General features: G+C 38.0%; 1 protein-coding gene across 2 annotated transcripts in view; it reads left to right on the top strand.

Annotated features, from left to right (window-relative positions):
• Nucleotides 1-3551: 3551 nt before the first annotated feature.
• KIZ (kizuna centrosomal protein) overlaps nt 3552-16896 on the top strand; it is a 213162-nt gene continuing 199817 nt past the window's right edge. The window contains exon 1 of one of the 2 annotated variants that reach the window (XM_074287740.1): nt 3552-3722. In XM_074287740.1, the coding sequence (XP_074143841.1) occupies nt 3637-3722 (86 nt within the window). In that variant the 5' untranslated portion in view covers nt 3552-3636. The remainder of the gene's footprint in view (nt 3723-16896) is intronic. The other variant, XM_074287741.1, reaches the window with a different exon arrangement.

Here is a 16896-nt window from a genome sequence, read left to right as displayed (position 1 = left end):
CTTAATGATTTATTGACTAACTGACCACTGTGTCAAGCACTGGGGATAAAAAGATAAAAATGAAACAGTCCCTTGCCCTCAAAGATTTCACATTTTATCAGGGAAAATGATATGCACACACAAAATAGAAAACATATACTAAGTAAATGTAAACAAATATAATAATAGAGGGGAAAAAACTACCTATTAGGTTAATAGTTTGGAAACCTAGGTTATGTCCCTATTTCTGCCACGTAGAAGTCTTGGGAAGCTAGACACATCATTTTATTGTTCTGTGCCTATTTCCCCATCGTAAAATGAGGAAAATAATGACTGCCTTACTTATCTCATGGAATCCTTATAAAGACACAATGGAATATGTAAAAGTTATTTTTAAAAGTCCTATTCAAGTACAAGATATTTTTAACTATATTCATTTGATTTAAAGAAATCCTATGTGTTTCATCAGTTTATACTTTGTTAAATGTGTATATTGATTTCATGATAACTTAAAAATGTATTAAAATTCATTTATTTTTTATTTCATAAGCATATAGTTATATGACTAAGAGGATACTAAAATTTCCATTTATCTTACAATTTTTAAGAGACCTAAGAAGACTGCCATTCTATGCTAATTCCACCAACATAAGAGATTTTCAGCTGAACATCAATCATTGAAAGGATAGAGTTGCAGAGAAGCTATTTCTATGATATTGAAAGTAGAAAAGCTATCTTGAATCATTTCATGCAAATTTATACAGTGTCTCCCATCTTAGAATCTCAAAGAACTTTATAAGCAAAGTGACAGTAGACATATTTTATAGAGAAAATCAAATATTTAGCAGTTTAATGATTTACAAAGTCTAGGGCCAACTTGTGACTTAGGATATTTGTAAGCATCCTCTAGCCAAGTCTATATAAACCGAAACAAAGAAGTTTGATGTAATTATTATGGTAGTTTAAACAAAACCCTACTTTGATTTAAATTAATCAGTTATTGTGCTATATATTTGTGTTCAGATAGCAGGATCTTTATACTGGTTATTGAGGATAGAATCTCTTAGCTACTTAGAGATAGCCAGGAAACACTTAAAATAGTTGAGTTAAACTTAATAAGCCACAATTAACTGGTGGAGATGGTTAATAAATATTTTGATATCTTTTTGTTTCCAAAGATATATACCTCTCTCCTCTCTTCTCCACTAAGTGCATTTCTTATAATGAACAAGAGAAGGAGGTGGGGGAGTGATTTCATAAAACTATACACTAATTGAGTTTGATCATATGTGCAAAGTTCTACCTATTGATACTTCTTCAGGGAAGATCAAGAGAGGTACATTTTTACATCTCTTCTTTGAGGTTATTGTTGGTCATTTTCATTTTATATGTTTTATTTCTTTGTTGTTGCCATTGTTCTTTCCATTTGCATTGTAGCTTTTATATAAATGATTTTTCTTTTTTTTTGTTAACTTATTTGCTTCATTTCCTATGTCTTCCTATATTCTGTATCCTTCCTATTTCTCATTTCTTATAGAACAGTAATACTTCATTACATTCAATGTGACAATTCATTTAGTCATGCCTTGTTGGGGGACAGGGCAATTCTCCGAGAGCCTCCACAGCTGTGGATTATGGAATCTGAAGGAGGTGCAAGTCGGCCTTTGCTGATACAGGTGTTGTGGACTAAGAATGAGATTAATTGGAGGCAGAGGGAAGAGGAGAGAGATCAAAGAACAGCAATTGCCACTCAGTTTCCTTGTATCATCCTCTCACATGAGGAGATCCATCCTGGATTGGATCTCCAACAGCCACTGTCAGATGGCTCCCTTGTATTTCAGCAGCTCTCCTGTGTATTCCAACAATTCCTCAAACCATGGGCATCTTCTTGGTTTCAAGTTCTTTGCCACACCAAATAATAATGCTTTAAGTATTTTTATTTTAAATGGGAGCTTTGATTTCTTTGGGGTACATTTCTATAGCAATGAATCTGAGTCAGAGTATGAACATTTTAGTAACTTTCTTTGTAAAGTGCTTTCCATATAACTGAAATAATTCACAGCTCCACCTAGTTTGATCATAGATCTGTATTTTTATAGCACTCTAATATTTGTTAACCCCATCTTTTGTCACCTTTGTTGATACCCTGGGTGTGAGATGGAATCTCAGAGTTGTTTTGATCTGCATTTCTCTTATTATTAGTTATTCGGGACAATCTTTCATTTGATTGTTATCTTGCAATTCTTTCAGGAATATCTTCTGATCACTTATACATTGGGGAATAGCTCTTCATCTCTGTTAGTTACCTAGAGATATACAAACTTGAGAAATCTGATGCAGTTTTTCCCCCTCTAATAACTTCTATCATTTTGTTCTTGAAAAAGCTTTTCAATTTAATTTAATCAAAATAATCTATTTTATTTTTTGTGATAATTAACCTCTACCCCTGGTTTAGTTAAGAACGTCTGTAGTCATAATTATGAAAAATACAATATCTGGTTCTCGGCCCATTTTTTGGCAAAATGAATTGAATACTGGGCTTCCTTAGTTCAAATGTGGTCTCAGACACTAGCTCTGACTCTGGGCAAGTAACTTGGGTTAGTTTGCCTCAGTTTCAACTGTAAAATGTTCTGGAGAAGGAAAGGGCAAATCACTCTTTGCCAAGAAAACCTCCAAGTGCAATCTTGGAAACCTCCCAAGTGCAATTGATCATGGAAACTTCCAAGCGAGATCATGGGAATCTCCAAGCGCGATCATGGGAATCTCCAAGCGCGATCATGGGAACCTGCAAGCGCGATCATGGGAACCTGCAAGCGCGATCATGGGAACCTGCAAGCGCGATCATGGGGTGAGAAGCATTAAGTGTGGTCAGTAGTGGATTACACGTGCTTTTTGCAGGGTGCTTATTTATTTATTTGATTAGAACAACTCTAGATCTTTTAAGAAGATATCTGGAGATGGTGGGATCACAGACTATGTCTACTCTGACTAGTACTTTAGTGCCAATTATGGCACAACAAAGAAAAGCTTAAAAGACTGTCAGCTCAAGTGGCAGTCTAGTGGATGTCTACAACTAGGATGTATGAAGGTAAATTGGAAATAACCCATGGGGGAAGGCCCTAGGATTGGGGGGAGGGGTAGGAGGTGTGATTTTAGTTGCATTTTGAAGGCCGCCAGAGAAACCGGGAGGCCGAGGTGGGAAGGAAAACGCTGCAGGCTGTGGGGTGGGGAGAGGGGAGAAGGGGAATAGCCGGTGTCTGTGGCCGGGGTAGGGAGATGGGCCGGCCAGCAGGCCCGAGCAGAACAAGAGCGGCCGCCTGGCCCCCAGACAGCGCCCTGCAGTGTCCCTCTCGCTGCCACTCCGCGTTCACCTGCGTGGGCAAGTGGAGTGGTAGAACTGGCAGGAAAAAAGCATTCCATCTACAGCCACAGCTCCCGCTTGGGTTCCTGGGAAGAGCGCCGGAGGCGGGGCTAGCGCCTCGGACGCCGCGGCGTCTCCAGCCCAGCCGGGAGCCGCATAGCCCCTATCCGCTCCTGACCCCCAACCCCGCGCGGGAGGGAGGGGCCAGCTGAGCCGCAATGCACGCCGGGACGGTCGCTTAGGCTTTCCCGGTAAACGCAGAGACGCGGCGCGGCGGAGGGGGGGGGGTGCACGCCATGGCGCAAGGCTTCGTGAGGGGCTCCTTTCCGGATCCCGACTACTACGAGAAGCTGGGCCGCCTCCAGGGCGCGCTGAGGGACAGGTAGGGGGTGGGGAGGTAGCCGGGGCCAAGACTGGGGGCGGGGCCGGGGTGGTGGAGGTCTTCGGAACCGCCCCCTTTCCCGGGAGAGCAGGCTGGGGGATGCTGTGTCTGGCGAGTGGCGTCCTTCGTCTATGTCGCCGGCGCTTAGCACATCCCCCAGCCGGGCTTGGTAGCTGCTGCGCTCCGGGGACTGCGAGAGAGCGGCCGCCCCCTCCTCCCTCTTCTGTCCCGTTCTTCCCTTTCTCCGTTTCTCCTTGCGTTCCTTCCCTTCACCTTCCCTCCTTCCCTTTCCCAGATCGCCTTCCCCTCTCTATTTCCTTTTTCCTCTTCTTCCTAGTCATCTTTCCTTCTCAGCTTTTGCACTTCCCTCCTCCTCTCTTCCTTTTCCCTTTCCCTTTTCTTATCCCATTTTTCCTTCTTTACTTTCTTTCTCATTTACTCCTTTTTCCTTCCTTCACTCTCTGTCTTTTCATTTTCCTTCTTCCTTTTCCCTTCTTCTTTTTTTTTTTTTTTACTTTTTTCTTCCCTTTCTCTGTCCCTCCCTCCCCCTTTCTTCTCTTCTCCCTTCCCTCCATCCTCCTTCCTTGTTTTTCTCATTTTCTTCCTCTACTCCCTCTGCATCTCTGCTCTCAATCACCTTCCATCACCTTCCCCCCCTTCCCCTCCTTTTACTCCCCCGGAGCTTTGGGGTCTGGCGGGCACAGAAACAATCCTATTTTGATCAGCCTCAAACTCACCACACTTGGATGAGTGTGACCTTGTCCCTCTACTTACTTAGAAAGGGACTGTATCCCCCAAATAGGAGTCCTTAACCTGGACAGACTTCAGGGAGTGGGAGGACTAGAAGGGGACAAAATGTATTATTTTCATTAGCCTTTGGTTTCCTTTGTAATCCCATGTATTGTGCATTTAAAAACTTTTTTGAGAAAGGAACCATATGCTTCATTAGACTTCCCAGTTCATGATGAAAAAAAAAAAAAAGTTAAGAACCCCTGTCTTAGATTTAAGAAGTTGCAGCTGTCTTAAGATGTTTTGCTATCTTGTGTCAACTTCAGTTCCATACAATACAATATCACATAATGTAGTTTTCTATTTTTTTAAATCTCCTTTAAAGTCTCCAACTTCATGTGTGCCTTTGGGTTGAGATAAGGATGACATCTTTAGTATACAGGTATATATCTTTGCAGGTGACTGAGGGAGTGGGTGAGAAAGTAAGGTGGAGAAAAGATTTCCCATGAAGAATCACTTAAGTTGAAAAACCTAAAATTTTTTTCAGAATGTTTCTTGTCAGATTTGGAAAGTAAGAACCTTTGGGAAACATAGTTTTAATAGGTGAAAATTTTTTACTTAAAGTTAAAAAAATACCATATATTCCAACAATTTTTTGTACCTTACCTTTACTACAGAAGTAATTAAAAATGGAAGTAGAAGCTTTATCCTGAAAAAAGTTTAGAAATTTAGAAATTCTAACCAATATTTTTGAACATCTCTTATAGTCAAGAGCATCTTGTATGGAGCAAAGTCAGTAGCTAAGTTACTAGCAAAAGATCACTGGCAAACTTTTGCCTTACCCCTACACAAATTTTTCTCATCTCTATAAGTTGGTTTCCCGTCATCTAGAAAAATTGATTAAATTGATATTATATAACTATATATATATACATATATATATAAAATACATATAATCTCTCTCTCTCTCTATCTCTCTTTCACATTCCTATTAGAACAATATAATCATTATTTGCACAAGGATAGTTTGTTTATATTTATCATTCAAACATTTATTAAGCATCTTTTGTCATCCATGGCCTACGTTAGACATTGACATCAAAAAGAAAAACTTGACAAGTGTCTATCTTTACGGATGTCAGCAAGTTCGCTTTATGATTTTGAATTTTGAATTGACAAATTTTATTGCATATTTTATGTTCTAGATAAAGTATTTTTGGAGCTAAGCTTATTAGTCCAATTTTCCATATCAGGGATATTTTTAATTCTAAATAAATGTTACTGTATTATTATGTTTTATATTTATTTGCTTCTCTTAAATAAATTGAACTTGATGAAATTATATAAGGGACCTAATTAGTCCTTTATCAGTTTCATACTTTTAAAAAGGAAGTCAATCCTTGTTATTTAAATAAATTATTTATTTATGTAATATTTACAACTATTTATAATTATTTTAACATGCTAAATATTAAGTACATAATTTTACATTTTAAAATATTTTAATGTTAATTTATAATTATTTTTAATAATCTATAAGTATGAAATTCTGAATTTAGGCTCTTTTTAGCTTGTTTTGGTTGTCACTTGTTTAAATGAAGAGATTCAACTAGGTTAATTCTAGGTCATTTTCAACTCTAAAATACCATCTCATTGAGTTTATGATCTTTATTACTGTCGACTGCCATTGGTAAGAAGACAACTCACTACTGAGGTTCATACTAGTGATGTATTGTGGTTAAATGACAGATAATAAAAAGGGTCTGGGAGCACTAATATTATTTTATATTTAATTTGCTGTATATGATAGCCCTGACTCTTAATTAATAGTTGAATATGAAAAATTAAATTGAGGTCAACAATTATGTTAAGCATTTATTACATTCAAGATACAGTACTAGGTAATAGAAGTAGAGATACAAAAATAAAATGGTTCCTGTCCTCAGGGAATATACATTCTTTGGGAAATGTAACATTGGCACAGTTAAGTTATAAGAGATAATTTGAGGTGGATAATAATAATAGCTCACATTGAGGTTCTAAGATTTATAAAATACTTTATAAGGATCTTTTCTTACCCTTAAAAAAACCTGAACTATCACCCTGCCTCTCAGTTATTGTCTTTTAGGAAGCCTTCATGGAGGGTATAGCATCTGAAATGAGCATTTAGAGAAAGATATTCTGACATGGATTGAGTGGTTTGTGCAGATGAATGGGGTGGCCGGGTTACATGTCCAGAAATCTGGAGAACATGGAGGTTAGTTGAAATGGACAACATATGATAAGCATTATAGAAGGAGACATAGTAAATAGGTTTACTATTAACAAATTATATATTGCAATTTATTGAAAACATATATCATCTACTGCTTTTTTACAGTGTCCTTATTCAGATGTTCCAAGAGATAACACAAATATCCAATCTTATCTCATGAATTTCAAAGTATTAATTGTAGATTCAGGGACAAATATATTTAGCAAAGACAAACATGTTAATAAATAATTTTAATAAATTTTCATTGTGGTTAAGTTGGAGTGAGAGAGCTGACATTATGGATGAGGAGGAGGATGTGAACAGACAGCAGTGCACTTCTTTAATAAAATCATCTTTTTCAAGACAAAGTTAGCTGTGTAGATCAGATAATGGAGATTAGCCAGTAATTTATTAAACATAAGATTTAGAGGTTATAGAATGTGAAACAGCAGCATAGAGTTCTTTTTGGAATAGAAAAGTTACTATTTCTTGTACTCTTGTTCTATCATGGCGTGACACAATAGAAATATCTCTAGATTTGAAGTCAGAAAACTTGGGTTTTACTTTGATGCTACCTCTTATGAGCTCTATGACCTTATATAAGTATCAGATGCCTCATCTATAAAATAGGAATAATAATAATCACATACTAACCTTAAAGGAAAGTTGTGAAGATAATTATAATAATAGCTGACTTTTATATAGTGCTTTGAAATTTGATAAATGCTTTATAAATAGCTCATTGTATCTTCAACAACAAGGGTAAGTGCTAGTTTTCTCTCCATTTTATATGAGGAAATTGAAACAGATGAGGTCTAGTGACTCTTCCAGGATGACATAGCTAGTAAATGTCTGAGGCTACCTAGCTGTCTTTATCTTATAAAATAAGATTTGGTCCTGCATAAATAAAATTTGTTGTTTATATGAAATGGTCTGCATGTGTGAGATGATAATTGAAACCCTGAGAACTGATGAGATCACTAAGTTAAGTAGTATGGAGAAAGAAGAGGGCTCAAGACAAAGCCTTTGGGATCCCTGTGGTTAGTGGTTGTGACTTGGATAAAGATTCAGCAGAGAACACAGAGAAGGAATGGGTGGATAGGTAGAAGGAAAACCAAGAGAGAGCAGTATTATGAAAACCTAGAAAGAAAACAATATCAAAGAAAAAGGTGATCAGTATCAAAGGCTGTACAGGTTGAGGATGGAGAAGAGGCCATTAGATCTGACTAGATCACTAGGAAGATGGTAGAATAGAAGGGAGAAGTACCTGGAGTATATAAAATACAGAAATACAGAGAATGTTCCTTACTTCTCCTCCTCTCAGAAAAAACCAAACCAAAACAAAAACCCTACATCCAACCCTCTTTTTAGCTAAAAAATCCTCTCAAAATCATGATGGGGAAATTCAAGAAAAAGTCACAGGGAGTCATTTTTCTAGTTCTCTAGTTAATAGAGAAGACAGTGAACATAGGAGAAGGGGTCTAGGATCACATTGTAAGAAGCATTCCAGCATGACAGGGTGCACCAGGGTGAGAAGAGGTCTCAGACCCATAGTAGAACATTGAAATAAATGCCAATTTGCGGCTTTATTTCCCACTATCCAGTTCTTTGTCACAAGTTGAGGGATACCTGCCATGTCACAGAACCATTGGTTTTCTGATTTCATCTTTATTGACTCTGACACAACTGTATTTCCATATGCATAACCTGCTTAACCCTGGCATTCCTTATGTGCTTTTCTGGGGGCATAGAAGGTTCCAACCCCTTGTACTTGCTGCTGTTCATACTTGGTGGATTCTTGAGACCATTTGAGTAAATATCCACTAAGAGTTCAGAATCACTAGAATGTGGCACGTATGATAAAGTGGAGATCTGTTAATTATGGAAGAATGAGCTCAGTTTACAATTTTGCACAAGGATCAGTCACATAAAATAGTATTGAAGCATTGGGGGGGTATTAATGCCATCCCCCAGTAAATTTCAGAATTAGGCTTATTAGGCAATATAAAAAATTAGTGTATCTCTTTAGAGTCAGTTTTATGGATCATTTCTCTGTTGAATGTACATTTCTGTTGAATATACAAATGGAATAGATGGGAAAGGGTGATGAGAAAGAACAGACAATTCTCAATTGTAATAAATATATATTAAGGGTGAAAAGGAGTTAATCTCTAGCTGAGGAGGCTTTAAATAAAGGACATTTAAAAATGAGTCTTAATAAGTTGGAGTCTCCTGTTATATTTAGGTAGCTCCTCCTTTAACTTCTGTGACACTGCCCTGATTTTGGTCTTGTTTGTTCTTCAGTAACTCTACAGAAAAATCATTGATTCACCTATAAGCATGGTGTTGCTAGGTTTTATTCATAATGTCCCACACAAGCTTCTTCATTGTTCTTTAAACAACTTCTTTCAGCCCTGTCTCCTAGTACACTTTTAAAAAGAAATTTCTTTATTGGTCTCTGCTGTTGTCCTTGACTGCTGCATTTCCCTTTCCTATCTTCTGTCAATGGCCACTGATGTTTCTCTTCCAAGTTCCAGAAACCAGCCCCATTATGAATTTGGGATCGGTTACTAAGGATCCAGGCTGGGCTTAAGGGGACAGGTACCCATGGCCATTGGTTTGATTATTGGGATCCAACACAGATCCAACAATTTGATAAGTTAAAAGTTCTCCCTATATTCTGCATGAGCAGGAGGAACTAGTTCTCATCTCTGGAAAGTAAAGGTCTGGTTTCTATGGCTATCATGAGGAAATAGGTAAACCCAAAGCTCAGGAAAAGCCCCATGAGGTTCAATTATTATAACACTGTGAAGTTAGGGTGAAATTCCCAAAGGAAAATATATCAGCTTCCAAACAGGCAAAGAGACCCAAAGTAAGAAAAGAAAGGTCATACAGTTACACTGTACTGGATTCAGAAACTGTGATCCCATTCAGTGGAGGTCCCCTCCTCAAATGTAATTTGAGGTCTCCCCTATCTTCAATTGTCCGCTCTGATAAAGGTGGTGCCACAGGTCCTTTTGTTCTGGTGTGGTGTGTCCAGCCTTGTTCCTGGGTGCGAATCAGTGTCTGAGGTCAGTATCACCTGGTAGGGTCCATCCCAGCACGGAGTCAGCTTCTCGTCCTTCCAGGAATGGATCAACACCCAATCTCCAACCTGAATTCTATGAACAGCAAAACCTAGAGGAGGAGTCTGAGCAATTTATTAACCCTTTTTGTTGAAGTTCTTGCAAATGTTTTAGCAATGATTTAACATATCTCTTAACAAATAAATCCTTTGTCACTAAAATAGGGTCCCAGTCTCCCTTATGATAAGCCTGGAAAGGATCACTGTACAATAATTCATAAGGTGAAAGCCCAATATCTCTATGTGGCATGGTTCTGATTTTGACCAGAGCGAGAGGAAGGAATTTATTTAGTCCCAGGTAGTTGGGTCTCTAAGATAATTTAGTCATATACTTTAGTTATTTCTTGGTTCATCCTTTCTACTTTCCCAGAAGAGAGAGGATGCCAAGGGCTATGGAGATCCCAAGTGATTTCTAGGGCCCCAATCAGATTCTGCAATATCTGAGCAGAAAATGTGTTCCCTGATCTGAGTCTATCCTCTCCACCATTCCATATCTGGGAATAATTTGTTCTAATAAGACCTTACTTACTGTTGAGGCAGTTGCCCAGGCTGAGGGAAATGCCTCCACCCATGAGGTCAGATGGTCCACTATGACCAGCAAGTATTTGAGGCAACCCACTGGTGGCAGCTTAGTAAAGTCCACCTGGATTCTTTGGAATGGTCTGATTCCTGGAGGTCGTCCCCCTTTTGGGATCTGGCGTTGAGCAGCCTTGTTAGTCCTTTGAAAACAAGACAGCCGCCCACCAGGTGTTGGGCCATAGTATATGAGCCAGGGGAAACATACCTTGTCAGCACAGCATCACACAGGTTTTGGACAGCCCAATGACTGCCCTGGTGCAGTTGCTTTGGTCAGTACCTCTGTGCCATCAGCTAAGAGCCATCATCCTTCCGAGTTCTCAACTACTTCGAGAGTTGAGGCCTTCTCTTTTCCTTGTAGGTAAAACTAGGAGAGGGTAGACTAGGGGGAAGTACAGGTATCAAAGCCAATGAGAAATCTCCTGGTCTCCAGCTCCCTTGGCCTCCTCATCTGCTAATCTATTTCCCCTTGCCTCAAAAGAACATCCCATTTCACGTCCCTTTACATGTAGTACTGCTACATTCCAGAATGTTTTCCAGTATCTCTCTCTGACTAGTGTATGGTGGACCAGTTCTTTACCCTTAATATTTACAAACCCTCTTTTCTCCCAAATCCAAATCCATGTACCACACCCCAGGCATATTTCAAGTCAGTGTATATATATATTCCCATCTGGTCCCACAATAATTTCAACCCTTGATTTAAAGCATACAATTCACATGTTTGAGCTGACCAATGGACAGGTAGACTGCCCTTGGTAACAGTGGAAGTTCGATCTCCATGCACAATAGCAAATCCATTTTTCTTTTTCCCATTTACCATCCTAGAAGAACCATCTATAAACCAATTTACTCTCCCCAAGTATTGAGGATTCTTGTAAATCCTCTCTTTCTTTTGTTTGAAAATCAATTAACTCTAAAAACAATGTTCCTCTCAGGGGGATGGATCTGTTCTCCAGGGGACAAAAAGGAAGCAGGATTAAGATTATGATCTTGGGTGATTACTAGATCATCCTTTTCTAATAGTATTGCCTCATGTTTCAACATTCTGGAATCTGTGAGCCATCTCCCAGCCCTCTGATTTAATATTGTTCTAACTTGGTGTGGGTCACTTACTATAAGACTGCCTCCAAAGGTGAGCTTCCTGCTCTCTTCTACCAAGAGAGTGGTAACAGCTACTGCTTGTACACAAGTCAGCCATCCTTTTGGCTACTGGATCTAATACTTTAGGAAGGAAAGTCACTGGTCAGGAGAAAAGGATCAGCTGCCCATGCTGATCTATAAGCCTCCTTCCTTTCACCTGGGGTGAATTCACCTTCATTTCATTTTCTCTGCATATTTAATGGGGAATTGTTTGAGTGTCAAAAGTTCTTTCCATATAGCCCCTCCCCATGATCGTGCAAAACATGAAAACGCATCTGAAGACAATAGATCTATAGTCAGGAGTCTAGGATTGGGGTTCCAGAGATTGTCAGCTTTGTCTCAAAAAGAAAGGCAAAATGGGAGCGGTCCCAGTACTGTATATCTCACTGACCACTTGCTCTGATTACAGACATAAGAGGAAAAATCAGAGGCATGATTTATTTAAGGCAGTTTTACTTCAGGTAGCTGTCCTAATTTTTAACTGTTCCACCTTTAGATGGTAGAGTTTGATGACCTATGCAAACAATCATACCTGAATTCAAAACTCCAAGTAAATGTTAGCTACAGTCCCAAAAGATTTTATCTCCTACAGCAATTATCATTAATCAAGGCTTCAGGTGAATCTAGTTCTCAGGAATCACAGTGAAAGATTCATCCTAGAAAGTTCAGATTATACAGCTTATCTTTCATATCTAAGTAGATAGTTGTAGGTTTAATATTACACAGATTATTTTGCCTTCAAAATACTCAATACAAAGAAAAATTCTAAATCGCATGTTGTCCATCCCGTTTCCACAGAAAAGAAACTTTCAGATTTAACTTCAATACTCTCTCTCTTCATTCTGAAAAATATTAAATTTTTGCAAATAACCCTATCAAATTATCAGATCAGATTAAAATAATCTTTAAGCAAGGAGACTATCATGCATATAAATAAACATTTAATAATTTCCTTTAGTCAGATGAGATCTTAGTAGAAATGAATTGCTTTCAGAAAACTTACAGTTCCAACAAACTCCTTAGAACAGCTATAGACTTGAAAAATAAAAATAAGACATTCAGTTATTGACACCATATAAATGTAGGCTGTTCCTTTAAACAGTAGAATTAATATCTAAACCAGCAAGGAGCTGTAGTCATTTAAAAAAAAAAAAGACCCCACTATACTTAATGGGGGGGAGGGGGATTAGATCACCTGACCAGGTCCCTCTCCACGTGGTCACTTCCCTTATACCACCATGCTTCCCGACCTCAACATATAGCTCCATTTAAACTATTAATTGCTTTTGCAAATCAATCTTTCTTGTCCCATGAATTTAAGTAAAATATATATTTTTTAAACTTTGCACTTCAAGGTTCACAAATAACTGAACCAAATTTCATAAAACTTACACATGCCCAACAGAGCTGACAAATACTTAAGGCATAGCTCAGTTACAAATTACCCAATACCTCTAGAAAACAACATACCATTTAAGTAGGGAGATACAACCACAACCTCCCTAAGTAAGCTGCTGTCATTTTGTTTTAATAACCTATATTTTAACTTAAAAGCTTTAAAATCCCAATAATATAAAACTACTTTTGCCATCATATTTAAAACAATGAATTTCACTAAATAGCAGCTTCTTTCCCCTGGCCCAAGTGGCCCTGCTGCAGTTAGGACATGTGGGAGGAAAAGGAAGAAAGCCACCATCTTCACTGGCTCAATCCCACACACTTCCCCAATGTACAGGGTTATTGATCCCAAATGGGATCTACTAAGGGGTAGTTCTGGTCAGCTGAGAGTACTCCTGCAACTGGAGGGTTTCTCCTGACCCACTCCTTCATAGCTGTACCTCATTAATCCCCTCTCCTCTTGTGAGGAGAGAATTCAAAATAGACATATTTCTCCTCCCCTCCTGAAGGCCCTTGGAAAGGCTAATGGAATTAAATCCTTTCCCTTCCCTTCAGGTACACATTAGTTCTTTTGGTATACCCAGTCTGCAACAAAACAACAATACCTTAACATCTTTTTCTTTTCTTTTTTTTTTTTTCCTTCATATTTTGGCAATTTGTTCCAATTACTTAATTTATCTCCCAAGAGACTATCTACCGGTATTTTCTGATATTTTTCTCATTTCTCTCCGCCAGGGCTGGCTGAGACTGGGCCATACCCATTGAATTTGGATGGAATTTAAATCCCCAAACGCCCAAACACTCCAGTTGTCGCCAACTGACTCAGTCATCGCCAACTGACTCAGTCACCCAGAAAGGCCTAGCCTATCTCATCCTGTCCAGAGCTGCCTCCAGATCAAGGGGTTCCTGTAAAGAGCCCCCCTCCAGAATCTAGAACCTATAACTAGACTCAAGGGACTCACAGGAGGCTTATCTCTGGGTTGCTGCGCAGCAAATTACTTGACTGATCTGTCCTCCACTGACCGGTTGGGATTTTACCATGAACTTTCTCCCTTTGCTTTTCTCTGAGTTTCTCCACTTCGGGCCCATTTTACATTGGGGAGCAAGGAGAAGCCCCTGGACGCTGGCGGGCTGCCTAAATCAGGGCAGGGCGCCTCCCCGCTAGCACCCAGGAGTTCACTTACTCACCGAGTAAAGGATCTGGACTAACCCCCAAACTGTGTGGTACAGAAATGGTGAGGGAACACCATTTAATAAAAAAGGTAGAGAGATCTCTAGAGTAAAGCAAAGTTTATTGTACATTCTCGCAAGAAGGGCGTCCCACCCTTTGAGCAGACAATCGAAGAGAGGAAGCGCCTCCTTTTGGTCGGCACAGGTCCTTCATGAAAGAATTCACAAACCCAAAATATTAAGTGGCAAAAATGGAAGTTTATTATTGGATAAATAGTCAGCTTTGCTAAGAGATTGACTTCCTAGTGGGAAAGTCCTATTAGGGAAATGGAGGCTGGCATTGAAGAGAATGTCTTCTCAGTGGGCAGGAGTCCTGGCAGCTATGTCAAAGAGGCAAAATATACTACTTTGGACATTCTGCAAAGAAATGAGAAAGCAAAAACCTATTTTAAGAGCAGATTTTGGTAAGGGGCTGGGGGCAGTTTAAGCTGATCAGACCAGGATCTCCCTGTTGAAATTACTTTGAAGGCTTTTTCAGCCTGAATGTGAATGGAGATCTAGGGTGATTTGCCTTAGAAATGGCCCAGCCTGAGAAATATTCTCTCATAGACTCTCTGGAGCCTGGGAGGCCAGGAATCAAAGGGGACAGCATTTCAGTTAATTTTTCAGATCAAAAGGGAAAGCAGTTTCACACCCCTGTCCATGTACATACATACATTCTTTCAGTGATCCACACCTTTCTTATTTCCTTATTTTTTTTCCTTATTTGCTCAAATCCTACATTCCTCACATCTCAATCATATCCTAGACTATATTCATTCCACTGAATATTTTCTTTATAATTTAAGTACATATTATTGTTAAATAAAACTAATGAATTATTAAAGAAATTTACTCTCAAGGTGCAGTATTGATGATATATACATATATATGTGTATATATATATTTTTTTTATTGAAATATAGATTTACAAAATCTTGGTTATTCTAATAAAAAATTAAACTTGGACATATTATTCATAGATGTAACACATTTTGTAAAATATTTATATTTCAAGTTGCTTTCTTAAATGCTTCTCTTTTTTGTGTATATGCAAGAAGCAAAACAGTTCTCCAAAACTTTAACATGTAATCTACTATAAAAATGGGTAGAAGTCTCATAGAAATTGTGAAATTTTAAGTTCACATATACCAATTCAAAAGTTATTTTTAAATTGATTTCTCCTATCACTTTAGTTTGTAAAACTTCCAAGTATCTGAATAGATTTTCTAATCATATTCTCTTTACTTTTTGACAGGTCCCCAATTCACACAAAGGTTCTCTTTTCAGTGAGTTAACACTTAAAACTGTTGGCCAAGAAGCCAGACAGTTCCCAGATTCAAATTGAACATAGTTTATAAACTTTAATTTGGGATTCTTAATTGAATCAGCTTTAATTAGCTGAATTTACATTTTTTAATATTCAAGATCAGTTTACAATTAAAGTTTTAGTTAAGTAGAAACAAATTCCTTAAAAGAAGGGAAAAGTTAAGCTCTAGTCACCCTTTAACTTACTCTCTGTATAATTACCTTTCCTGGCAGAGAGATTTGCATGGCTAAGTGAGGAACTTTATCTTAGAAGAGGATCTTATTCAACTTAATAGGTTGGTGAGGGGAAGGGAAGCTCATCAAGTACTCATCTCAAACCATTTCTTTTTCACTACTGCTTTTTGTTACTATGAATATTCTTTAAGGTTACCTACTTTTAAAACTTTAAATTTTCACTACAGTTGGACCCAAAGGCAAGCATAATCAGCTAATCAGCACTTTCCTTTCCTCCTCCTCATGCTTGGACCATGAATAGAATAAGAAAAAAGTGGCTGATGTTTTACTCTTGGAAGGCTGAGGAAGGATGATATCTGATAAGAACAACAAATTGGTTTTCAGGTACACTAACTAGAAAACCCGTTCTCTAATCATGGAGTCAGTTGGGTTGAAGGTTAGGTAGCCCCTTTTGATATCTGCATTCAGTATTATTTATTTTTATTTAAAAAAAACTGGTTTCAATAGTCTTTTAACTGGTTTTGATCACTCTCAGGTAATTCATAATTGTGATATCAGGCAATGTTAGCAGCTACATTCAATAGCACTCAACTTTTTTCAGATACAAAGCACAGATTTGCAGAATAAGTCACCCTACATTCTGAATTCCATAGATCTTCAGATCACATCATTTTCTTGTGGGTATAGACTAATCTTGTGGTTATTCTAATTTTCTTTTCTTTGTATTTGAAACTTTCTCTTGATTACATGCAGAAGTTTTTTTTTCCCTGAGTTGAATTTGTTAAATTTAACTGCTGTGTAGCTTTAAGTTTGTTGTTCTGATCAGATATCATCCTTCCACTTAAGTCTTCTCTATGAACTTTTTTTTTTTTTTTGCATTCTTAATCTGTTCTTTTTTCTTTTGTTTCTTTGTTGAGATTTGGCATTGCAGCTCTATTTTTTCTATTCTGATTATTTTGATTGTTTGAGACATAAACATAAATTCTCTCATTTTCATTTCTCTTTTGAATTATTCAGAAACAGCAGTGTGGTTCCATAGTCTCTTCATATTCTACAGGGATTATTTTCTTTTGTTTTGCAGTAATTATTCATAGATGCTTGAACTAGTTTATTAGGCTTAGAAGGCTTATTTCCTCCTATTATCAGTGTTTTTCCTGTTGATTCTTCTGTTTATGTTCAAGGTTTTGAATTTTCTTCTTTCTGAAATATTTGGCAATTCCAATTCCCTCCCCCTTGTT

The sequence above is a fragment of the Sminthopsis crassicaudata genome, chromosome 2 (genome assembly GCF_048593235.1).
Source record: "Sminthopsis crassicaudata isolate SCR6 chromosome 2, ASM4859323v1, whole genome shotgun sequence".
NCBI classification, from domain to species: Eukaryota; Metazoa; Chordata; class Mammalia; order Dasyuromorphia; family Dasyuridae; genus Sminthopsis; species Sminthopsis crassicaudata.
The sequence above is the reverse complement of the archived record's forward strand: the minus strand, read 5'-3'. Positions and strand labels throughout refer to the sequence as shown.